General features: G+C 41.2%; 1 protein-coding gene across 1 annotated transcript in view; it reads left to right on the forward strand.

Moving 5' to 3' along the window:
- The first annotated feature begins 3,551 nt into the window (after positions 1–3,551).
- The window catches only part of LOC136676624 (death-associated protein kinase 1-like), a 75,551-nt gene continuing 53,195 nt past the window's right edge, over positions 3,552–25,907 (forward strand). The window contains 2 exon segments of the mRNA XM_066653732.1: positions 3,552–3,862; positions 4,444–4,606. Coding sequence (XP_066509829.1) covers positions 4,545–4,606 — 62 coding nt within the window. The 5' untranslated portion in view covers positions 3,552–3,862; positions 4,444–4,544.

The following is a 25,907-nucleotide window of genomic DNA, read 5'->3' on the forward strand; positions in this document are numbered from 1 at the left end:
TAAAAATGAGCACACTTGACCCATTTCACGATTTAATTAGAAATATGGCCAAGGACGGTGCAGTATATGCTGAGATTTTTACCCAGTAAACAAGGAACGTCCCTGGACGTTCAAAATAGGTCTGAAAGTAGTCTGTCCGTCAAGGACATATTTTAAACGTCAATGGACGTCCAAAATCCATCTTAATAAGTTAGTTAAGTGGTGACCAATCGATAACGTCAGTGGACGTCCAAAACGCGTTTTATACAAGTAATTTATTTCGAGACCAATTAATAACATCAATGGACGTCCAAAATACGTCTAATAGTCGTCTTTTCAATGTCTGTGTTTGGACGTCTTTTCAACTTTCATTTTCAACCTTAAGAGAACGTTGATTAGACGGCAGTCATTACGTTATTTCAACGTTGAATCAACGGCTAATTGTTTACTGGATATGTACATTGTGAACATGGGTGTCTGGAGAGGGTGTCCTCTCAGTAGCAAAGTTTGGAAACCGCAACAGAACGGCTATGTTGACAGATAGCTTTATCTGTTATCTCCCTGTAAAATATAAATTTATAGTGCACTAAAATCAAAATATATCCGATTCTAATACTCCCTGTATTTGTGTTTATCCCCTCTAAAGGGACCATTTGGAGATTGGGTGTTCAAATTTCAAAGCAGTTTTAGCTGATTTCAGACACAAGATGGCGCCAGGCCATTGTACTCAGACTTAGACTCGTTAAAGCAGTTTGCAGACAACCGCTCGTCTATGATAACAATATGGAGTTTGACCCTACGATTTGATTGCATTCAGCTACTCCAACCTTAGAGAATTCAACTGCTGGTACTGGATTAATAATTTTGCATTATAAATAGGACTCCAACTTTTCCCAGACGTATGTTGATGCTTTGTCCTTCCACTTGATCTAAAAGTGGAAGTCCATATTTACAGATGAACTATAGTAGTGTTTTTGTATTATTATTACTTTTATATACCTCTGATTATGGCTGTGGTTATTAACTGGTGAGACTAGAGAAAAAAAGTCATAAATCAGTTTATGGCAGTGGAGCGCACCTTCAGTTACTACTTCAGGAACTACCAGAGGCCATTGGTGATTTCATCACTCTCATACTGGTGTGTGTAGGCCCTTAACAACTCAAACTCAAAGAACAGTAAACAATGTAGTAGCACAGTTTAGATGACAGACACTCTGTTGGGCAGCCTAGTGTGTTTATCATCCACCCGAGGCTTTTTAATTATTGGGATTAAAACTTTTGCATCTCTGCATGTCAACACTGTGTCTATTGTGCAGAGACAGGAGTCAAAACCCATCATTTAATGTCTATGAAAAAATCGAGACTATGACTGTAGCTGCTGTCAACAATACACCATGAGTCATGAATCAGTCGACACGCCGTACCATGTTGCCTTGTTTTGGGTGTAAACTCTTGGGTGTCTTTGTCCTGTGGAAAGCAGAGGAGGGGTGTTGAGTAAATTACAGTCTGGATCAAGCCTGGTAATTTACGATTGATGAAATATGACACTGCAGTGTGTTATCGGCAAACCTGCTTATTGTAATGCAGTGGCTGATTCACAACCACATTCACTACCACAGGCATTGTATTTAAACCACAGGCAAGTAAGTAATGGAGAATAATGCTGATCTTGGATAAGTTTCACCTTTCAGATACTCATGAATATAATTACGTGAATAAGGACAAACTGATCCTAGAGTGTTCTCACTCCTAATTGCTTAGAAAAACAGATTTCTTTAATATGCATTGCATTAAAGTGATCAGGTGTACATAGAGAATCTGCTTCATTGAGTAATAAAAGCTTATAGAGTAAGAAAATCAACCAAATATGTTTCTTAAATATTTACCCTCATCAAAAAGGAATTTCATGGTAGTGTCACTGTCAATTTGCCAGTGGTCTACCACTGAAACTCATCCAGCCAAGAGTGGATCTGTGGTTAGAGACTGACCATAGAATAAGGGCTAAGTTATAGCTAATAAAACCAACAGAAGAGACTGGACGATCAGCTATGGGCAGCTACAGTGGAGGGGTTTCTGTGGAAGAAGACATGACCATGTCCGCCTCCACCCAAAAAAGATTAGTTCAGCATTGGACCTATAATCAGAACCTAACCTGTGGAGACTGGGGTTGAGAGTGGAGGACAACACACGACAGTCTATAATTGTACCATTATCTGGCAACCTTTATGGATGTGTTATTCTATTTTACTTGCAATGCACAGTTCCACCAACAGATGGCGCGAGTGTATAATATTAGCATATATGAAGTTTAATATTTGTAAATAGCAATCAAGCTAAGTGTTGTGTGATAGAGCAGCATAACTTCAGCGCTTGTTTAATATTTCGCTTTTTTAAACCTTAGGCACTACACAACACAATATGCTGACATTAAAAATAATAATAATAATAATAAAGTAAAATTACCCACAAACAGCTTGACAAGAGTTATATAATCCATGTTGGATATCATCATTTGAAGTGATTGTTAAAACTGAAGAAATCACTCAAGGCCCCACCAGCCACCTAATGATGGTGTGAGTTACAAAGGGGTCCACGTCGCTCCTTATCCACAGCCTCTTCAGATCAGTCGCACCATTGTTCATTATTGTAAATGTTCACTCAATAGCTAGTGTATAGTTTTTTTTTATGTTCATCACTCATGCCTGAAGGCTTAATGGGTGTGAAGCACAGGGGGACATTTTCCAGAGAAATGAGGAATCTATTCATGAGGCATATTACACACACAAAACTGCAGTATATGAAAGTAAATACTACACCACACCACACAATAACTCGGTAGTTGAATATTTAACAATAGTTCATTATCTCTGTTCTCTGCAGTAATCCACCTAAAGACATAAACCAAATATGTATAGTGCTCAGGATTTGTACAAATATGGGTCATCAGATCACAAAGGATAGTGTGTTTATGGTATTACCAGTCATTCACATATTATTAACTACATAATGCTTTCATTCCCATTAAACTAATTCTGTTTGCTGTTTACAGTAAGTCAATAAGTAAGTTAAGTTCATTTAGAAAGATTACACTAGTAGATATCTATATGAGGCCAAAATTCTGGGTGTAAAGTGGCACTGCATGTTGTGTTGCTGCCACTCCGCTCCAGAACCTTGGTGTCCTGGGTTCAGTTCTCACCCCTGGTCAATGTCTATGAGTTCAGAGTGTTCTCCCGGTGTCTGCTTGGGTTTCCTCTGGGTGATCTAGTTTCCTTCCTCTGTAGGGCAATTGGTTATGCAAATCTGGCACAAATGTGAGTGAGTGGCCATGTGTGTGATGCCCTGCGATGAACTGGCACCCTTAGAAAGGTGTGTTTGGCACTGCACCCAGCGATTCTGGGTAGAGTCACTGTGACCCAGGATGAAGTGGTTACAGAAGATGAATGAAGACTTCCGACATTATATTTTGAAATATGTGCTATTAAATGTCAAGGAAATAAATTATTATTTGGACATAGTATATCAAATAAATATTTTTTGGAGATGTTTAGATGTATTGAGATATAAGACCGAATTGTTTAATGCAGTTATTAAAGGCAGACCTGTGGACAGATATGGAATCTTTTAACTCAAATGCTGCTGGAAATGTAATGGCTTGAGGCCATTTCCCCCCCTGAGTATCAGCTCTATACCGCCTCCACCAGACAGAAACACCGTGTCGTTACCCACACACACACCTACATTGTTGCAGTCCTCCCATTTCCTACGTGTGTGTGTGTGTGTGTGTTCGTGTCTCTCTGCTGAACGGCGGCTATGCCGTTTAACGTTGTCGCTTCTCTCCGGACTTTATCTGCTTCACCTCACTGACGACGGCTCAGGTTCTGAGGTAAATTTCACTCGTTATTTTCTTACAGTTGATGCAATGGCAGTGTTCCGGGTGCTCGTATCCCACACGTTTCATTAGTGAAGTGAACCAAATGAAGCATTGGCTGCGTTTGTCGCTTCGTTTTGCCAAGCGACAACACCCACATTTTACACGTTTTATGAAAGTAGACGTTAAACGGTGGCATTCGCTGTTTAAAATTTGAATTACAACGGTCGTTCCGATTGTTCGTGTTTGGCGTGCGCGCGGTGTCGTGTCTGTAGTGAGGTGTAGTAGCGGCTTGGTATTTTCCTCACACAAATACCCAACGAAACGCTTGGGGAATACATTTTCGTAATTTTTCGCCACGGAGTTTTCAGTTATCCCGTTGGTCCTCGCTTGTCTTTAACTGTTTTAGCTGAAGTTGCTTTGTTGTCTGTCTGTGTTGTCTAGCTACACTGGAGGGGGATACCCAAACCAAAACCTAGACTAAACTGACTGACGTTGGCTAACGTCGGTGATTGTAAAAGAGGAGGGTACGCTCTCCTATTTTTCATCCTCATTTCCCCTGAAACATCTGAAACTGTCTCTCCGCTTCCTCCAAGGCGACTATGAGAAGGTTTCGCGAAAAGCTGTCATGAAGCAGGGCGGCTGCTTTGGGAATCCCGCTGTTTAGGAAGCGCCCAGCACCATCAACACCACCACCATGACCGTCTTCAACCAGGAGAACGTGGAGGATTACTACGACATAGGAGAAGAGCTTGGGAGGTACGTTTTGTTTTTGTTTTTTGGCCATTTTTGCGTTCCCTCCTTTAGCTGGCACAATCCAGACGGGGCGTTGACTATCAGTGGTATCATTTTGGGGAGATTTGGTCTGGTCCTTTATCATTTAAAGCAAGTTAAACCTCGTAGTTTAGTCTCTCTGGTCTGGAGCTGCTCTTTACCTGCGTTGAAATGTGCTGCTGTTGTTATAATCATCATGTAGTGGTCAGTCCCCAGAGGAAAATTGTGTTCCTCAAATGGCACTGGTTCAGATTTCTTAGAAAATAGGAAATAGAAGCACTAGAGTAGGTATGAGACTGATATAAGTTGTTATAGTTACTTGTTGCATGAAGGCTGATTAATTGAAGATAAAATAGTGAGTCCTTCTTTAGTTTATAACCAATCAGATAAATAAGTGTTATTATCTTGGCAAATCTAAGCTCAGTGTACGACTGGCAGCGGGAAACTTTTAATTTCTGTGCAGATCACTGGGTAGTAAACATTGCGCAATTTTAAAAGGACTACCCTTAAACACAAGCACAATTCATGCCTGTCAGTCACAAAACTCTTCTAATTTTACAGCCAAAGTGTGTGTGATGATCTTCTGCTTGGAGTGGTCATCCAGGAGCCGCACTTGTCAAGTTGGCGGTCCACTCACGATGACCCTCAATTTACACAGTCTACTTCATAGCAGTTAATTGTCAGTAAGATTACAGGCATCATCTTGATTCACCGCTTTGGCCACTTGGTCCTTGTGACTCTCGATATAAAGAGATTTCATCACTTATGGATGAGGTTTTTCCAGCTGCATGCCATGAGGATGCAGAATCTCATTGACTGCCAGGCATGTGGGTGGTGTTGCTCAACACAGATGAGTGTGCTCACTGTGTGGGCTGCAACGAATTTGACTCCTTTTGTGTTTAAGAGAAGTGATTTATGTGCCAATTCTCATGTAACAGCCTATAGAAGGAGGCAAGTGGCTTTCATGCCCTATACATAGTTTGATATGATTAGGAGATATGTAGGAGAGATTGTGCCTTTCCAATAGAGTATACGTAAAGGCTCTTGAGGAGGCTCTTGTCATCTTGACTTCTAAAAAGTGGAAGCTTATGTCAGTCAAGCTGCACAGATTGCATAATCGATCCAGTGTTGAAGTGGGCATATAGAAGGTGGGACATTACTTTGTTGTAATTGCTTCGTTCAGTTGGTTCTGTAATCGAGAAACACGTATAGGTATATGATTCCACTCAGAAGGAAAGTAGTAACCTGACCCACTGTCTTCTTGCTCTCAGAGCTGCATGAGTTAATGACAAAATGAGTCATTTAGGGGTGTGCAGTATTCCTAATTCAAATAAACATTGATTATATGCTGATTTAAATTGATTCATATGGTTTGCATATATGTTACTGGGTCGTGAGGATGCTTAATTATTATTATTATTATTATTATTATTATTATTATTATTATTACAACATTCGATATCCGATATCTGCTGCACTCTATTGGACCAAACGTTATTTGATTTAGATGAATATCTGTTTGTATTCCCTACAATTCATCTCATTAAACTGGTATTGGTTTGTGAATCCTCAAGCAGTCCTTTGACTGAATGAGTCAATTTATAGATCTTAGTGCTGACACTTTTGTCTTGCTCTTCTGACCAGGAGATGAGTGAGCAATCAGTAAAATGATGCCAGAGCTTAGCTGAGGATGAGTGGGTTCTTCAATCAGTAACATCACTGAAAATGATCAAAGAGTTTTCTCATCCTCGTTGTTAAACACAGGTATGGAATACGAAGAGTAAGGCAATGTTTACAACTGTTTCAACTGAGGAATTTGATTGGATATGATACATGCCATGAGTACTGATACAGAGTATCTCAGCACTGGGATGTTTAACTATAAATGTATCATTCTGGGGCGTCACGGTGGTGCAGCAGGTAGTGTCGCAGTTACACAGCTTCAGGAACTTGGATGTTGTGGGTTTGATTTCCGCTCCGGGTGACTCCTCTGTGAGGAGTGGGGTGTGTTCTCCCTGTGTCTGCATGGGTTTCCTCCGGGTGACTGTCTGTGAGGAGTGTGGCGTGTTCTCCTCGTGTCTGCGTGGGTTTCCTCCGGGTGACTGTCTGTGGTGTCTGCGTGGGTTTCCTCCGGGTGACTGTCTGTGAGGAGTGTGGTCTGTTCTCCCTGTGTCCGCGTGGGTTTCCTCCGGGTGACTGTCTGTGAGGAGTGTGGTCTGTTCTCCCTGTGTCCGCGTGAGTTTCCTCCGGGTGCTCCGGTTTCCTCCCATGGAGGAAAAAAAAAAAAAACACACATTGGTAGGTGGATTGGTGAATCAAAATTGTCCGTAGGTGTGAATGTGGGAAGTGTGTGTGTTGCCCTGTGAAGGACTTGCGCCCCCTCCAGGGTGTATTCCCGCCTTGCGCCCAATGATTCCAGCACTGAACCCACTGCGACCCTGAACTGGATAAGGGTTACAGATAATGAATGAATAAATGTATCATTCTGATTTACAGGTGCGTTCTAATAACCGGGCATTAAAAAGTATAAGGATGTTTCAAATAGAGGCTTTACTGCATCAACAACTGCCTGAATGGGTTAAAATCATTATAGAGATAACTGCATTAACACAGTGTATCTGGCCTGTGGTGATGTAGGCTTATACAAAGTAGCACTCTAGTGAACAGGCAAATGTTCATGTGTTGCTTAGTTGTGGAGCACCTAATGTATGGTGCTTGTACAACTGAGGTATAAAAGCAATATCAAACACAAGTTCATGCTGATACACAGAATATTGGCACAGCTGCTGATGACCGATCTCAGCCGTGCTCACATTCAGAGTAAAAGCACTTCTGTGATATTGTTTAAGCAACCTTTAAAGGCCTTGTCACATAAACAGAGAAGTATTCACTGTCATTGATTATGCACCAATACAATAACCCCTGGTTCACACCAGCTGAACAGAACTCCCATTTATGGTGCCAAAATTACCACTCCCGAGCTTCTCATTCAACTGGATTTGCCCTGATTGGCTCTTCTGCTTTGGCTTTGATGCCCCAACTAAGTGGTTAAACCCGATCCCCACCTCCCACCTCCTCCCCTGCACAGCACTGAAGCGTTAAATAGCCTCACATCAGAGGGTCCTTTCGTGCTACTTGGGCTTTAGGGTTAAACACACAGACCCACTCTACGGGCTTTAAGAGACTTCAGCCAGGGGAAGCTCTAAAGGATAAAGGGGGGCTCTTTATTCTGCTAATGGCCCTGCTCCGGGTGGTCCAGCCTTAGTTGGGGAGTACCGGCCTATCAGATGAATGGATATTGGGCACACAGAGGTTGGCATGTGTATTCATGGTCTAGGGCTGCGTTGCTACAGCTTGCATATTGCACTGGGATTTACCACCAGGAACGGACTGACTACAGATCAGGTTTTTTTAGCACACAGATGAAAGTTTTATTGAGTTGTGTAATCGCCTAGGAGGGATTTTATTGTTGAGTTGTCACTTTGTTGGGGGCTTAAATTGACTAAACCAAATTTAATATTGCACTGTTTCCTCACTAGACATTGGTACTGACCTTAAACAACAATAGATCTCACATTTGAATGCAAATAAAAGTGTTGTTAACTCAAAGGTACCTGAACAAATTCAATAACGCCTGGATGTATTGGTTGCTAACCACTGTTCTCATTACTCTTTAATTCCACACTCACCGAACATCCATGGGCTGAGGAGTGCACTACACCACTCTATACATTATACATCAGGAAATTGACCTTCACAGCAATGAACGGTGCTGTACCGCCTTTTATTTTAGTTGGCATAATTGTGGTTATGTGAAAGTTGTTTGAAAAATGAAGATGTACACTTTGAGAAGGCCATTATTGCTCAGTGATATGATGCTTTGTGTCATGTCACATGCACATTATACACGTACCTGCCTCTACTAAGTCTTTGTGATTGTTACTAGCCTATGTTGTTTGTGTGTATGGTGTGGGCGGTTGGGGTTCTTATCCCCTTTGTGTATACCAAAACAAAATGCTTGCTTTTTTATAAAGGATTTTCAAGAGGCTTTACAAATCATACAGTGTATCTGCGTTACAAAGATTTTATTATTAAACCAATTGTGAAAGTGATATGGGACAAAGAGGGAAAGCCTCATTAATATTCACGGCACTTCCTAATGCCACGCAGAAGATCCAAACTGTTTCCACACACTGACCTACATTGGGCTCCCAGTGTGACACACAGGAGGGTGTCCGTGGTGGGGTGCGCTTCTGGGCTCTAATACTATCACATCATTACATGAAGGGGAAACCCCCATCCCCCAAAAACACATTTCTGTCTGCAGTGTCATTTAGACAGACCATTAGAATTCAGCACCATGCGACATCCACTGCATTTTATATCACAGCAGTTTCACTGACTGGACGATAAGGATATAATATACCTACATTTACAAAACATACATCCAAATACACTGAGAAAGACTTTGACAAAACTGTAGTTGGTAAATTCTGTTATAAACATTTATTAAACTATGTTTTAATGGTTTGAAATGTATTATAATAAGTTGGTTTTGTAAATATCTTCTCACTTCATGTGTAATACTGTTGACCTCATTGTAGTTTGTACTTCTGTGTTTTGTATCATTTATAAGAATTAACTAATGAGTTGGCTCCAGTTCTTGTTCGTATATGTCGGTTCAATGTGGACTACGTTCTGTAAACGTTTAACCATCTGGTGAGCTAAACATTTATTTGTGTAATGGCAGGTTTGTACACACTGGGGTTAATATTAACTAGTTGGCTGGTTATCTGTGGGTGAGTGAAATTATACTGGTTTAGATATCAGACACTTTAAAGGTAGATGGAGTTTCATCTGAACTGTCAGTATTTAATTAAGTAAATAGGAGCCTAAGGCATGGTTAATGATTTAGGCTAGGTCTGATAGTGTGCCTGTTTCAACTGTCTTCTGAGTGCGTTGCTTGTGCTGCTGGCAATAATTCCTCTTGAGATCTGTGTGTGTATATGTGTTTGTGTGTGTGTGTGTGTGTGAGTGTGTATGTCACAATATGTGTGGGTGGGTAAGAGAGAGAGAGAGAGGGATGAAACGAGTGTGTCAAGTGAGAAATAAGTTTGCGTCCTGTGAAACAAGTCCAGTGTGAAGGGTAAGCTCTGACCAGCCAAGTGTGTCAAACACCAGAGAAAGGGAGAGGGAAAAATCCTATAACAACCTTCATTCCTGAGTCCTTTGCAAGATACACCACTTCCTCCACGTCCAAGATATTCTATGCTTTCCACAAACTTATCAGATCATCCAAGTTATCAAAACATATAAGTATTTAATCATTCAGCCACAATCTTTTTGTTGTTATAAGGTACGTATATATTTGAAGTTGTATTGTTTAACTACAAGCACTTGATAAGTAGGGAACTGTGCATTGAGACAACCATTTGGGCCACAAATGTGGACCACAAAAAAACCACTTCTGCTATAAAAATAATTTCAGCTGGTGCTGAATCCTAGCACAATGTTAGCTTTTGGATAACAGCAAATCACATGATGTTTGACTAGATTAATAACATGTGGTTGCTGACGTAAATTTAAATATGATCGGATACTATAAAAGTTATAAATGATAATGATATTGTGGCTCATCCCTGACGATTAATCATCTGTGCCCAGCCTTCTCTACATAGATTCAAGTTTGCATTCACCAGAGTGAAACCACAGCACCACAGGCAAAAAAAACAACCACAAGGCACCTGAAACCTTTTTTTTAACCCACACCACTCTTTTAACATTTTCTGTTGGTTTGTTGCCCAAGTGTGGAGGTGCACAGTGTAAACTGACAGCCTAATCAACAGAGCTGAGCACAGGCCTTTGTCCTGGGCTCCAGTCTACTGTGATTAATGGACAGACTGGTCACAAAGAGGCCGGAGACAGCTTCCAAGCAGTGTGTGTGTTTGTGTGTGTCTGTTGGGTACATGATGTATGTTGATTGGCTGTGATGAGATATTTTGTGCATGTTAAAAAATAAAAAAAAAAAAGACGACACACACACAAAGAGACTTCAATTTATTTCAGCAACAATAGAAAAGCAGAAAGGACCTTTAAACTTTTAGTGTGTTCGTATTGCATGTTTTTAAAGGGCTCATACAATGGAGAGCATTATCCTCTCTCTTTTGAAATGTGACTTCAGTGTAGTATGTAAACAAGGTTACAGTTAAAAACCTAATTTTTGATAGTTAGTCCATACGTAATTTATCACAGCCCTTTTTATGAATATTTACATTATTTTTTAAGAGTGAACCTCCTGTGTTACACATAAAAACATGCTTCCAAGCAGATTAGGGTTAAGTGTTAACACAGTGATTTAGACTGGACATACAGGGGTTGGACAATGAAAGTGAAACACCTGGTTTTAGATCACAATAATTTATTAGTATGGTGTAGGGCCTCCTTTTGCGGCCAAGTCCTGCACAGTGGTCAGAGGGATTTTAAGCCATTCTTCTTGCAGGATAGTGGCCAGGTCACTACGTGATGCTGGTGGAGGAAAACGTTTCCTGACTCGCTCCTCCAAAACACCCCAAAGTGGATCAATAATATTTAGATCTGGTGACTGTGCAGGCCATGGGAGATGTCCAACTTCACTTTCATGTTCATCAAACCAATCTTTCACCAGTCTTGCTGTGTGTATTGGTGCATTGTCGTCCTGATACACGGCACCGCCTTCAGGACACAATGTTTGAACCATTGGATGCACATGGTCTTACTGGTGCAATGTGCAGTTAATGAAGATTGGCCACCAGGCTGCTCCAATTTAGCCATGAAACCTCCCACACTACAATGACAGGTGTTTCAGCTTCATTGTCTAACCCCTGTACATAGCATCTAAAAGGTTTATACCTGCTTTTGGATGAGTAGGCTACTGTGTGTTTCTGGAAAACTGTTCTTGGAGGTCTCAAAGTGGCATTTGAAATGCAGATATTTACTGAAACCCAGGGTCAGCTCTGTTCAATTGACTCAGTTGCTTTAACACATCATGTAGACATCATCACCTGTTTTATGACACAATCGCCTTCGAGCTTGATGGAGCATTTCCAAATCAGCCTTTTTAAAGCCTTGTGGAAACAGCACGTTCTTTTTATGACCTGAATTTATGTTCAGGCAAACTCCAACATGAAATGCTGCCAGTAACTGAGTGATAGGAAATAGTCCATTGTGGCCTGTGACAGTAAGTGATGAATTGTAATTGCAGTCACAGCCGTGGTGGATGTGGTCCGTCTGGAAGTGATGTAGTGGCCTCACTGTATTCTGCGGAACAAACAGTGTCTCCCAACTGATTTATTAATATTCAGTAATAGATGAGCTGAACGTGTTAATCTCGCCGTGTCTCTGGCAGGAGGCTGCTAGCTGTGGTAATCCTGTTGCTAAGCTACAGACAGAGTGAGAAAGTGGCTCTTCTTTTCTGCTACCTCCTTGTTTTGTAATTTTAGTCACTTTCTTTTGCGGTCAGTCCTTGTAATTCTCTTATAGACTAAAAATCTTGACAGTTATTGGCCGATTCATCTTCTTGTTGTGTTAAAGCCAGAAATAGATGGGCAGCCAGTGCTGTAGCACTATAAAAAGGACAGTAGCTAAGATTTTTGGAAATGGCCCAGCTCTGGGGCAGCTGATAGTATCAATGTTGATGTTCAAATTGAGGCTGAGGTACTGTGATTTTTATTTATTTATTTTTTTTTTACATTTGGAGTCACCTAAGATGACACTCAGTGTCAAAGACAACAAAATCAAGCTTACGTCCCCTTCGTGTTTTGGCAGCAAGCAACTCGAAACCAGGTTAATGTCAGTTTCTGTCTCCATAGGTGCCCTTTTAAAGACATGACCCATAGGGCTCCACCCCCAAGTTGCTACGGTGACTGCTTTGTTCTTCCGACTGCTTTGAGAGGGTGTTTTGAATCTTCTTTCTTCTCAGACAGCTTTAACTGAAACAATCAAGGCCTGTAAGCTCATTTAAGAGTTTGACCGTGCTAAGATTTAAATTAGTTCTGCCAGTTTGATTAAGTTACAAATGGGATCTTGTGGGGTTTCTTTTCCCCTCTTTCATGTATAACTCAACGGTGGTTTTATATCCTAAGAAAAAGACATTCTACCGTTATGTCAAGGGTCTTTCTCAAGGATCAAAGACAAACACAAATTTCTTCTTAAAGGAACACTACATAGTATTTTTACCTGAAGATTACAGTTTCAAAACCATTGTTATAATCCACTGACTTGTAATAGGGTGAAATAAAGCTGCTGTTGTTGCTACAGACACTGCACTGCGCCCTCCACTTTGGGAACGGCTGCTTTAAAGTACTTGTTTAGAGGGATCTAGCGCACCCTAGCTGCTCATCTGCTAGGATGGTGAACTTAACACACTTCTGGACATTTCCATGTTCCCTTATTGACATTTAAGGAATCGAGAGCTAAAATCAACAAACAAAAATCTTGACGAACCTGTTGAAGTGTTTGTGTTAGTAAGGTGTCAGTTGTATGTCAACTTAAGTGTTGTACAGTTATTTACAACTTTATCAACAGCCATTTGTTGTGTAGTATGAAATGTTGTAGTGCTTGTGCTGCTTGGTGCAATAATATATCAGACATTTTTGATTTGGATAAACAGATATTATGATGATTAGGGGTGGGCGATGTTTTCACGATAATGATATCTTTGGCGATATGACGAAACAATGAAAAATACTTTTATTAATTTAACGTATTATTTGACTACAAATGTAATTTCAATCATTGAGAGGCACTTTCCATACCTCACTGTTCCTCATTTTTCATACCTCACTGTGTCTAAATGACTCATGTAAAGAACATATGCCATATTATGGCTAATTTCATGATGTCGTTACGTAAACGTGTTAAAATATCACGTTATTGACTTTTTAAAATCGCTTTAAAAACGATAACGATGTTATTGTGAATGATAGGAAATGGCCCACCCCTAATGGTTATTACAATTCAGTATCTTTTGGTAGAGATGTGACTTCTGTAAATATAGTAGTTGAAATTACCCTGTAAAGTCAAAGGATGTGACTGTGCACTGTCAGAAAGCATGAATGCCTGAGATTCATCAGAACACCATCAGGAATGTCAGCGATTGTTCGGTTTCAGTAGCATGGATAAGAAGGAATGTTTTCTTTCAGGTAGTGATGTCATGATCAGATATGCTGAACAGGTGTGGACACAGATACTAACATTTATAAATGCACAGAAAACATGTCAGTATGATTAATCAGTCTCTATGCTGTTCTTTAGTTGTGAATGCTATAAAAATTTCTCAAACTAATTCATCTTGAAGAATGTAATTTTAAGGCACAGATATGTTTTTGTGTTCACTAGTTCCTTAACAGCATTGGGATTAAACTCACATCAGTATAAATACAAACATTGGAGATATCATATCTTAAGATGGCAGATATTTTGTCAATTGGGATATTCTAAAAAACAGTGGGCAGCATGGTGGCGCAGCAGGTAGTGTCGCAGTCACACAGCTCCAGGGGCCTGGAGGTTGTGGGTTTGAGTCCCGCTCCAGGTGACTGTCTGTGAGGAGTGTGGTGTGTTCTCCCTGTGTCTGTGTGGGTTTCCTCCGGGTGACTGTCTGTGAGGAGTGTGGTGTGTTCTCCCTGTGTCTGCGTGGGTTTCCTCCGGGTGACTGTCTGTGAGGAGTGTGGTGTGTTCTCTTTGTGTCTGCGTGGGTTTCTTCCGGGTGACTGTCTGTGAGGAGTGTGGTGTGTTCTCCCTGTGTCTGCGTGGGTTTCCTCCGGGTGACTGTCTGTGAGGAGTGTGGTGTGTTCTCTCCCGTGTCTGCGTGGGTTTCCTCCGGGTGACTGTCTGTGAGAAGTGTGGTGTGTTCTCCCTGTGTCTGCGTGGGTTTCTTCCGGGTGACTGTCTGTGAGGAGTGTGGTGTGTTCTCTCTGTGTCTGCGTGGGTTTCCTCCGGGTGACTGTCTGTGAGGAGTGTGGTGTGTTCTCCCTGTGTCTGCGTGGGTTTCCTCCGGGTGACTGTCTGTGAGGAGTGTGGTGTGTTCTCCCTGTGTCTGCGTGGGTTTCCTCCGGGTGACTGTCTGTGAGGAGTGTGGTGTGTTCTCTCTGTGTCTGCGTGGGTTTCTTCCGGGTGACTGTCTGTGAGGAGTGTGGTGTGTTCTCTCTGTGTCTGCGTGGGTTTCCTCCGGGTGACTGTCTGTGAGGAGTGTGGTGTGTTCTCCCTGTGTCTGCGTGGGTTTCCTCCGGGTGACAGTCTGTGAGGAGTGTGGTGTGTTCTCTCTGTGTCTGCGTGGGTTTCCTCCGGGTGACTGTCTGTGAGGAGTGTGGTGTGTTCTCCCTGTGTCTGCGTGGGTTTCCTCCGGGTGACTGTCTGTGAGGAGTGTGGTGTGTTCTCTCTGTGTCTGCGTGGGTTTCCTCCGAGTGACTGTCTGTGAGGAGTGTGGTGTGTTCTCCCTGTGTCTGCGTGGGTTTCTTCCGGGTGACTGTCTGTGAGAAGTGTGGTGTGTTCTCCCTGTGTCTGCGTGGGTTTCCTCCGGGTGACTGTCTGTGAGGAGTGTGGTGTGTTCTCTCTGTGTCTGCGTGGGTTTCCTCCGGGTGACTGTCTGTGAGAAGTGTGGTGTGTTCTCCCTGTGTCTGCGTAGGTTTCTTCCGGGTGACTGTCTGTGAGGAGTTAGTGTGTTCTCCATATGTCTGCGTGGGTTTCCTCCCACAGTCCAAAAAAACAAATGTTGGTAGGTGGATTGGCGACTCAAAAGTGTCTGTAGGTGTGAGTCGAATTTGTGTGTGAGTGGGTGTGAGTGGGTGGGTGTGTGTGTGTTGCCCTGTGAAGGACTGGCGCCCCCTCCAGGGTGTATTCCCGCCTTGCGCCCAATGATTCCAGGTAGGCTCTGGACCCACCGCAACTGGATAAGCAGTTATGGATAATGAATGAATGAATAAAAAACAGTTGTGAGAAAAGTTAGCATCTAATTTCATATGAAAAAAAGTACATAAAATGCATGCACATACATGCATGCATGTACATGCATGCATGTACATAAAATGCATGCAATCAGCCAAATATTAAACTGTCCACATTGTTTCTATGCTCATCGTGCATGTAGTCAGCTTCACATACCATAGGTGCACTTTGTAGCTGTATATTTACGAACTGTAGTCTATATGATGTCCTGCACATTATGCGTGTATGTGTTTCCATATACTTTCTCAGTGTTTTGTAGATTTTTTCCCCTCTGAGGGCAGCTGTTCTTTGGGTGGTGGATCATTCTCAACACTGCGGTTACACAGATGTGGTGGTAGCATGTTACCTCTTTTTTCTGCACTGCGTATTTTAATACAGCCAAAGTTTATATGTGAAGACCTGCCGCTTACTTTCTATTTCACTCATGTTGTGAAATTATTTCATCTCCTTTGCATTTGTCATTATCCACAAGCCAATTGAGCCCTTTCGCTATGCAGGATCATATATGTACATTTTGTATAAACCTCCATAGCTAACAATGGACAATAAACAACAGGTCTAGAAAGTGGAAATGGCTGATATGGGGTGTGGAAATTATAGAAGTGCTCAGTAATAATAAAGCTTTGTATAAAATAAAATGTGAAACTTTGTTTCAAATCATTTTCCGTTCCTGTGTCAGCAAAAAAAATCCAAAGAGCCATTTAGGCAGTTTTGATTTGTGCACTGAAGGGACTTTTACTTTTAATTAAATGGCAATATATTGATTTATTTGTGCTCTCATCTCTGATTGAAAAAATGAAGGTAATGAAAGTGAATGAACCTCACAAACATGCAAACACAAACAAGCCCAGACTAGCCTCTAAGTAGCATTAGAGATGGGCTCCTGCTGCTCCACTTCACGCTTCTCCAGGCAAGCCGTTGGTAAATCCCACCGTCCATCTCTGGCAAAATACGTTGGAGTGTGTCTACTCCATGCTCGCCATAGTGCCGTTTCCTTGGTTACTCCTGTGTGAGCTGTTACATAATGCACATGGCTCTGGCACCGCAGATTAGTGGGCTCCAGCTCTGTTCTCCCTGAACTGTCCACCCACAGTCATTTTCCACTAATGAACCAAAATGACTCACACATACAAACTATTAATTCAAATTATGCACAACCAAATGGACCCCTAAATGGGGCAGGTTTGTATACACTGAGCCGGAAAACTGGGCCCACTGCTGCCTTTAGATGTGGATGAGTAAATTGTTGAGTCGAATTCAGTTGAGTTGATTATCCCACTGCATCTGCCATTGGTAGCTCCAACGCGATGACTCTCCAGTTCTGTCTGATCAGATTTCATCTGTCCAATTAGATGATTGGTCTGTGGAGGTCTGTACTGGCCTAGCCTAATGCACTGCATGGAGGTTGTCTTGGAGGCTGCCACAACTTTATTTCTAGGAAAAATAGCTGCAGTTTAGTTGTATCGGACTGGGGAGCTGAAATAATATGGGTACAAATGGCTTGTTTATTATTTATCTCTGAGCTAGAAAATCTGTCTGAGCCTTTCCCAGACTTTTCCAACAGACTTGTATCTGACCCAAGTGAAATTCAATTTAACTAGAGGTAAAAGGCTTCCTGGTTTTGAATACAAATTTCTGTGTGCAAACGAATACTGGGCAATTTCACACTCAGGGCCTTGGGGCAAAGCCCCCTTGCTCTTTTAGAATACATGTCATGGATCTTTACTGCAATATTTTGTATTCATTACTGGCAAGAACATGCCTGGAATTTTAAGTTGAGGGATCTTTTAAATCCACTGAAAATACCCAAGTTCTACACAGTGAATCTTTATTTCCTTAAATGACCTATGTCATGCTTTTTCTTGTGTTTTGTTTTGTTTAGTTTTTTCCCCTATGAGAGTTTGACCACACTTTCATTTAATATTACACAGGCAGTTTTTGCTACTGCAAAGTTTTGACTGAAGTATGCTGTCTTACATGGCCTAATTAAAGATTGGTCTAGACTGAAACACTGCTCCATATTCTTTGTCTCAGTCTTTTTCATTTTCAGCTTTTTGCATTTAATGCAGCCTGAAATGCTTAACATACAAACTCCATTTTAACAGCTTCTTGGCAGTGAGAAGTGTGCTATGTCCTTGATCAAATTTGTCATATTTAATACATTTACATAAAAAAAATCTGCCATAGAAATGCACAACAGAATGTTCAGAGATTCAAGTTCTAAATGTTATCAGTGATGTCATAATAGGCCACTCCACATCACAGACACCTCTTCTTGATTAAAGGTCTCAATAAAGGCTTGCAAATGTGGTGCTTTGTATGACATCACAGAAACAAGTGTTGTGCTGCTTAATATTCATTACAGTTTCCAAAAAATTTGCTTTTGTATTTTTAACCTTAGATGTATTTTTTTTATTCAGCAGCCATATTACAAATCAAATGTTTTATTTCATAAGTAGTGGAAAATTTGGGTTTAATTTGGGAAGTAACTCTTCAGTGAAGCTGAGAAAAATAATTTATCCTTGAATGGACCTTAAACTGAATTTGTTCTCTTGTACTCAAAGTCTGGCATTAACACAGAGAGTCAATAAAGTGGGGGTGGAGGGGTAATTGCTAAATGTTAGCTGTCGATAGATTGTATCTGTTGGCAGTTCTCGGGGCAAGTGGGGATGGCGGTGACTGCAGTATCCCCACTGTCAAAATGACTGTATTGATCTGTCCAAGGCCATCATTCCATTTTTACAATGGGCTCTACATGTGTACACTGGAACATGGGAGTGATCGTAGCAGCAGTGTGCCTCTGCTAATCACTGAAAGCATATTTAAAGATGCATCCCACTGAAATGTATTATTTCCATGTTTATAAGGCGTAACATCTAGATTCTTTTGGAGAGCAGCTGTGTTTCTGAGATATTTACATTCAGCCCGCTGCCTTTTCCACATCAGCAATTTACAGCATGATGAGAATTTAAGGCTTTTGAGCGTAAACATAAATCATCCGCTAATCCACCATAGAATGTTAATGTAGCAAATGCTCAGTATAGAAGTACATATTTAGAAATACAAATTGGCAAAATATATGATCTTCAAATATATGGCACACTGTAAACTGCTGAATGTAAAGGCAAATAATGGAAAAGCATTATACTCTCTAATACTTAGGCCATATATTCTGCTGAAAAATAAACTCTCTTTGTCTAGATACCCCTGATGAACATGGTTTCATAGTCATGCTTTACTGCTTCAGTTTCCAGTCCAAACACTGCACCTTTGTTTTTTCAGTCTCAGAAGGGAAAATGTTATTTTTACCATTAGTTCTAAAACACTTGGCCAGGTTTGTGCTACTGGTATCAGGCCACAGATAAATTATGCCAATTTTGAGGAAGAGGGCTCTTTACAACACAGATCAAACTAGCTAATATAACTTTGATGTATCCACTTAAAATCATTATCACTTCAGTGGTACTCAGGATGTCTCAGAAGCAATCACTGTTAGCTCATTTAAGACCTCAACATGGTTCCTAGAGATTTCTTCCTGTATTCATTCCTTAAAGCTTTTTAGACCTGTCATTTAAAATGGGACATGTGCCAGATCTGTGATTACTTTTTGGACTGCAGCTATGTAAATAATGTCTAAATGAGTTAATGTGGTGGGTAGTTTGTTGAATAAGGAGCTGGTTTCTAGAGACCTCAACATTTTTCATAGGATAAACTGTGTCTGTGGTGGTACCTTTTGCTGTTACTGTGGTGGTATCCTCAAGCCTAGATATTAAGTACTTTTTAGTACTTTATGTTGATTTCATACACAGTATTTAGTCTCCAGTACCATTAGAGAACACAACACAAATATATTTAAAGGAACATTTACACTGTTTTACGTTTAGTCACAACAATGTGTCTGTTCTGTACCTTTATTTCTGAGAGTGTATGTTTTAATGTTCTTTATCTATAATCTGTGATACCTTAGGCTAGCTGTATCTCTCTAGCTCTATTGTGAATACTGCTGATTCTGTATTAACTGACAGTTGTACAATATGCAGGTATTTGAACTGTGTAAATGAGTTATCTCTGGCTCTTCAAAGGGGCGAATAGAATTATTTAAGGTGTAGAGACTGAACAAAAAAGGCTGTCTTGGGCAAGTGGGCGACTGTTTCTTGTACTAAGCTGATACACATTTAAGAGAAAATCCTGGCAATATCAAATGACATTATGTAATGCAGCACTTTTGAACTCCTATAGCTGTTTGTGTCAAATCTGTCTAAGAAGCAGAGTTCTTGAGATGTGGAAGAATGTCATGAAATCTATTAAGACTCCCACTTAGATTACTCAGCACTGATTTTGCATTCAGTGGCTATATTAACTGCCTACCTACAAACCACTGGGTAAATGATATGTATGAAACTTTACCAGAAGGTCATTTTGCCCATCCTCCCCAGTATCTGCTGTTAGCACTGGTCTGTCTGACCCTTTATCCTCAGTTCACTCCTTGGCATAGCCCTGCGGTACCTCTGTCAGCCAAGCACTAAAAACTACTCTTACTTCATGTAACTAGGGCCAAAACCAAACCAGCCTTTGTCTTTCTGTGAAGCCTTAGAAATCGCCTGTAGTAACTTGGCAGGGAAAGTCCTTTGTCTCGGATTTGCTGCCAACAAGCGACTTTCGTTTTTTAATTAATCGTGTCACTCTGGAGGATGAATGGCGCAGAGGAAAGATCCGGAAATGATGGGGTGTTGAGACAGGGCGGCATTCCCAGGTGTTTCCTTTCTGTTCAATGTTGTGAAGAGTAAGGTTTCGTTTCATCTGTGGAATAAAAGCAGTAATAATCCTCAAGGCTGTGTAAAGGATCCTCTTTAGAGATTCAAAATGTAGCACACATCAGTTTTGGGTCTGTGATATTTTTGGGGGTTGCTGAGTGTAATGTGGGGGCTGGAGTTGTGTTAACCAGCAGGGCACCCCTCCGAACTGCCTGACAAGCCAATGGCGGACCAATACAAAAGCTGCTTTGTCATAAAGCACGCAGGGGTCGAGACATGCCGACATGATTATACAGAGGGGGGTGTGTTTTCAGAAGATTATAGTGGCAGGTTTGAAATGTATACCAGTCTTGGTGTAAAAAGAGTTTTGAATAGCAAGGAAAACGTTTATTTCTGGTACATCTTTGTTTTAGTAATTTTCAGATTCATTTTCTTTTCATTTCAGTGAAATATTGATTTTGTTTTTGTCAAATTGGGCAATTTCTCAGGCTTTTTAAAAATCTTATAGACAGAGTCTGAATGTGTGGTTGTCATGTTAGTTATACATTTTTTACATTGCCCTCCCTTAACGTACCATTTTAGCAATAAAAGTGTTTAGTTCCAGCCGTTCATGATGAACAAGTTTTGCACTAAACTCAAGGCTACTCTTGGCTATTTTTCATTTCACCTGCAGTATGTACCACTGTTGTCTTGAATGTAAAAGTGAGCAGACCTCCCTGTAGAGGGAGGATTCAGAAACTGATAACACTAGCCTTTGTTCCCCCTTGGAAGGAAATATTAAATGGATACACCTAGTGGCAGCACATAGCTTTGGCTGCAAGGCAGCCCACCAATTTTGAAAACATTTGTCCTATATATGATGCTGAATGTCTGCTGCTGCAAGCTCACTTTCTGCTTTGTGCACCCATTGAAAAGTGTGTTTCAAGTACAGTTGTAGCTTTTCAAATACAGTGGAACCTCTACTAACGAACTTTCAAAGATACGAACCGGGCATTTGAATATTTTTTGCCTCCACCAACGAACCATGACTCTAGAAATGGCCACTGACCCCAATAGGCGAGTCTCCCAGTGCCCAGACTTGAGTGAGCTTTTAAGATTAGCAAATTGTAGCTTTAGCAATTTAGCATTAGTGTGAATAGCAGACATCGAAATTCGTGCTAAGTTAAGCCGTATCTATGCTTCGTCTCCCCACATTCACCGCCTATTCTACGTTATTCCACCCACCCCCCACCTCCCGTCATACAGCCAGTGCCTGTGTTACTCCTCCAGTCAGTCGTCATGTCTTCAAGGTAGCGATGTGTAACCGCTTAAAACTTTATTTCTTTTTTATTACTGTTTCCACTGTATTTCTTTTTTATTTTTAGTAACGCTACATGTATTTTTTTTACTAATTTGAGAGTGTTGTAAACATATATCAGTGCAAAAAGTGTGACTTTCGGGGTGGGGGCTGGAACACATTAATTGCTTTTCCATTATTTTAAATGGGGAAAATTGACTCGAGAAACAAACTTTTCCACTTACGAACCGGGTCACGGAACGGATCAAGTTCGTAGGTAGAGGTTCCAATGTATACAAAATCTGTGTGATAGCAACATTAAAATAATGCACTTGGGAACTGTGTGAACCATTTAGACTTCTGAAGCTTATGATCATATATAGATTCTAGTCACTACATTGGAGGAAACCGACCCTGGATACTGCAACAACTAAGATATCAGAACAGGACTGCACAAGATCACTCTCTGAAATGTAAACACACACTGTAGAGGAAGTCGTATTGAACGGGCTGTGATACCGTTCCGAATGCTTCCTTTTATGGCCTTGTTAAAAACCCATCATTCAACTTAACCCAGCAGCCCAGTGAGAATTCTCCACCATGTGTCCTGAGGGTTTGAACACACCTGTTCGATATGTTATCTGTGCTGAGAAGCCCAGTGAAAGGAGAGTCTTTGCAATCTCCAGTGCTTTAGTGTCATGGTTGCTTTTCAGAGAATAAGTGACGTCAGCTTGGCACCAGGTGAAAATACACCTCAGGTTCCCAGGGAATATAAACACGTGCAAAGCACCTAAAGACAAACACATTCTCCCACAGACCTGAGAATAGGCTCTCTGGATACAACCATGGAAAATGAAATATGGAGGAAATGTTTGTGGAAATGGAGAATGCAACATGGTTAGCGGCGTTAAATGCACACACTACAGGTGCTGATGTTCATTACTTTAGCTGTAGTCTGTAGTGTAGTGTCACAAAGCCAGAATATTTCACTGCAGCATTTATAGCAGATGTACAATCAGTGTGCTTAATACAAAGCCACGCCATGTGTGTGTTTTCATATGACCAGCGTATTTTTAATACTTGAGTGCTGGTGTTTTGGTTCTGTGTTTAGTAAGTAAGCAGAAGCTTCCGTTTTCTTTTAATCTTCAGAATTTTAGCATGAACTATAATGCTACAGCACAACAGGAAATGTCTCTAAAAAGGAAAGAGACTGTTACTACATGGAAAGTATTCAAAGTAAAGGAATTATAGTTGCTTTGGCTTCACATTGCCATCTAAAAGAAACGAGTGTGTGAAAGCATTTTAGCAGGCAACATGAGATATGCTCAGTGCAGAATTTGTGATGAGATCAGGGTGGAGGCATGGAAAGTTTGTTGAAATATGTAACACTAGTCTGATGAAATCCAAAGAGCTGAGATGCTTGACCCTGTTTACGGTATTGAGTTTGGGCAGAGGATAAGAATGTGAACTGCATTTTCTGGTTGGTCCTCTTCATTCTCAGCGGATGCTTAACCTCCGAAAATCTTATTAAACCTACACTAGTGGAACTTGCCCAATATATTTATTTTAACCAACTAAAATAATCTAATGTAATAATGTAATAATCGAATAATCTTTGGATACTCTGTGACAAGCTGGTCATAGGCCTGACTATACACTGTTGCTACCTACTTGATATATTTTGAAATGCAGAATGACCACATGAAATAAAATCACTTTTTTGAACGCATTAGCACATTTATTTGGAGATCTTGAGCTCTGATTTAAAAATGGCAAAAATGAGAATGGAGAAGATAGAGAAGAAATATATAATAATTTAAAATTAGTGGTTGCGCTCCTTGTACCTCACTGTTACAGAAAACAGAAGCTTTTACTCAACAGGAGCTGGTAGCAGCCATTATGAACAGGGCTGTTTAGACATGCTGTGCTGTTTGATCTTGATTTTGAGGAAAGCTTGCCACAGACATTTTATTGAAATCCCAGGGAGCTGTGTAGACTTGTGGAAAACAAGGTACAATATGTCCTCTTTAATTGTGAAATATAACTTTGTTTTAGGGCGGCACGGTGGTTCAGCAGGTTAGTGTCGCAGTCACACAGCTCCAGGGACCTGGAGGTTGTGGGTTCGATTCCCGCTCCGGGTGACTGTCTGTGAGGGGTTTGGTGTGTTCTCCCTGTGTCTGTGTGGGTTTCCTCCGGGTGACTGTCTGTGAGGAGTGTGGTGTGTTCTCCCTGTGTCTACGTGGGTTTCCTCCGGGTGACTGTCTGTGAGGAGTGTGGTGTGTTCTCTCTGTGTCTGTGTGGGTTTCCTCCGGGTGACTGTCTGTGAGGAGTGTGGTGTGTTCTCCCTGTGTCTGCGTGGGTTTCCTCCGGGTGACTGTCTGTGAGGAGTGTGGTGTGTTCTCCCTGTGTCTGCGTGGGTTTCCTCCGGGTGCTCCGGTTTCCTCCCACAGTCCACAAACACACATTGGTAGGTGGATTGGCGACTCAAAAGTGTCTGTATGTATGAGTGTGTGTGTTTTTATTTTATCATCTGCCAGATTGTAGCTATAGTTATACCTCTCCCTAATTTTTTACTTAAAACATTTTTAATATCCCTATCGCTTGGATTTGAATATAGAGGATGAAATCTGTCTCTGTGAATTCTGACATTTTTACTCAGTTTCACTTTCCTCTTGTTTTCTCTTCACTTCTCCAATTTTTTACTTGAGTGAGCAAGACGTGTGCAAAATGGAAGCTTGTCTTTCTAAACAAGCAGTCTCTGCTCTCCCTCAGCTTTAAGCAGTTTTAACAGATGCCACAGTTTTAGGAGAAATGCTGTATTTCTTGCAAAATTTTGTGGTCTTTCATTGTTTATCAGTATTCATACTCCACCATTTCAACAAATTTTTGTATTCCGTTAGTGTTGGTGTAAGATGCCGGCCACAGATCTCAGATAATCGACTCTCACTGTGGGAGTAGCTTAAATTGCCAGCGTCTGCTCTTGGACTGCAGCTGCTAATCTACAGTCGAGGCATGGGAGTGACAAGCACAGATCTCTAGAGTCACAATATAGTGTAATGTCAGTCAAATTAAAAGTGTATTTTGTATGTGCTGACCATTCAAGGCTTGGATTATAGTGGGATTGAGGCCAAAGATTAGGAGAGGCGGGTTATCTCCTGCTCTCCAGCTGCTTTGAGATCCATTATTCTCAGACCCCAGTCAGACCCAGCAGAAGCGTTAGTCTTGGTCTCAGAGCCTGTTTGTATAAACTACCCTCAAGAGCTGATTGAGGTCAACGTGAGCCTCTATGTGGAACTTCTGTTTCAAGCAGGTGACCGTGAGTCAGCAAGTGTCAGCTGCTTTGGGGGGTTTTGTGGCACATGTTCTGGATACAAATTTAAAAAATCCTTGCGTTTTCTCTCATATATTCCAGAAGGTTGGAAGAATAGACATCATTAGCTGAAAAAAGTCATATATGGTAACGTGTAGTTCCTTCAAACTTGTTATATTTCAAATACCATGTCTGCAAAGAATGGGTGCATTGTTCATAGTCATTCCTTTCCTTACCAATGGGCAGCAGGTATTCCTGTGTGTCTGTATAGGTGTTCTGTGGGCAGAATTGCTGTAAGGCAACATGTGAATCTCAGGTGAACTGATGCTGTCCTCCTAATTCTAATGGTCCAGAGATGAGTGGAAAATTGGAAAAGAGAATAACACACTTAAAGAGGAGAGAATTAAAGAGCTTTGCTCTACATGAAATGGTCGCACCCTATCTCCTGTTCATTATTGCATACCTTGACCTCCTTTCCCAGTTCTAATAGAGCTGATATTACCATAACATCACACTGGGCTGCTGCTGGGGATGTGGAATAATGACATTAAAATCCCTTACCAAGGGCAAACCAGGAGAAAGCTTGGTTCAGACACTGGGTTACTGAGGATCTGTATTCAGAGCACCCACCTCATCATCTTTCATGGAAAGGCCAGGTGGGAAACACTGTCAGGATTAGTTATACCACCAAGGCTGAGAGCAAGCAGCAGGCGTTTGGCCTCTCTAGGAAATCCACCTCAGCTGGGTTCTCTTTTGTTTGCCTCTCACACTTATTCACTCTGTGCTTATTTGCTCTTGGTTTCTTTCTTGTTTTTGCTCCTGTTTCCTCCTCAGTTTCACAACACACTTTCACACAATCAGCCCTATTTACATGATGGTAACACTGCTAATCTTATCTGTGTAGACTGTTAATCTACATCTCTAGTAAAATCCTATGGGAATCAGAGCACAATACAGAGGCAGCAT

This window comes from Hoplias malabaricus, chromosome X2, assembly GCF_029633855.1.
Source record: "Hoplias malabaricus isolate fHopMal1 chromosome X2, fHopMal1.hap1, whole genome shotgun sequence".
Classification (NCBI taxonomy): domain Eukaryota; kingdom Metazoa; phylum Chordata; class Actinopteri; order Characiformes; family Erythrinidae; genus Hoplias; species Hoplias malabaricus.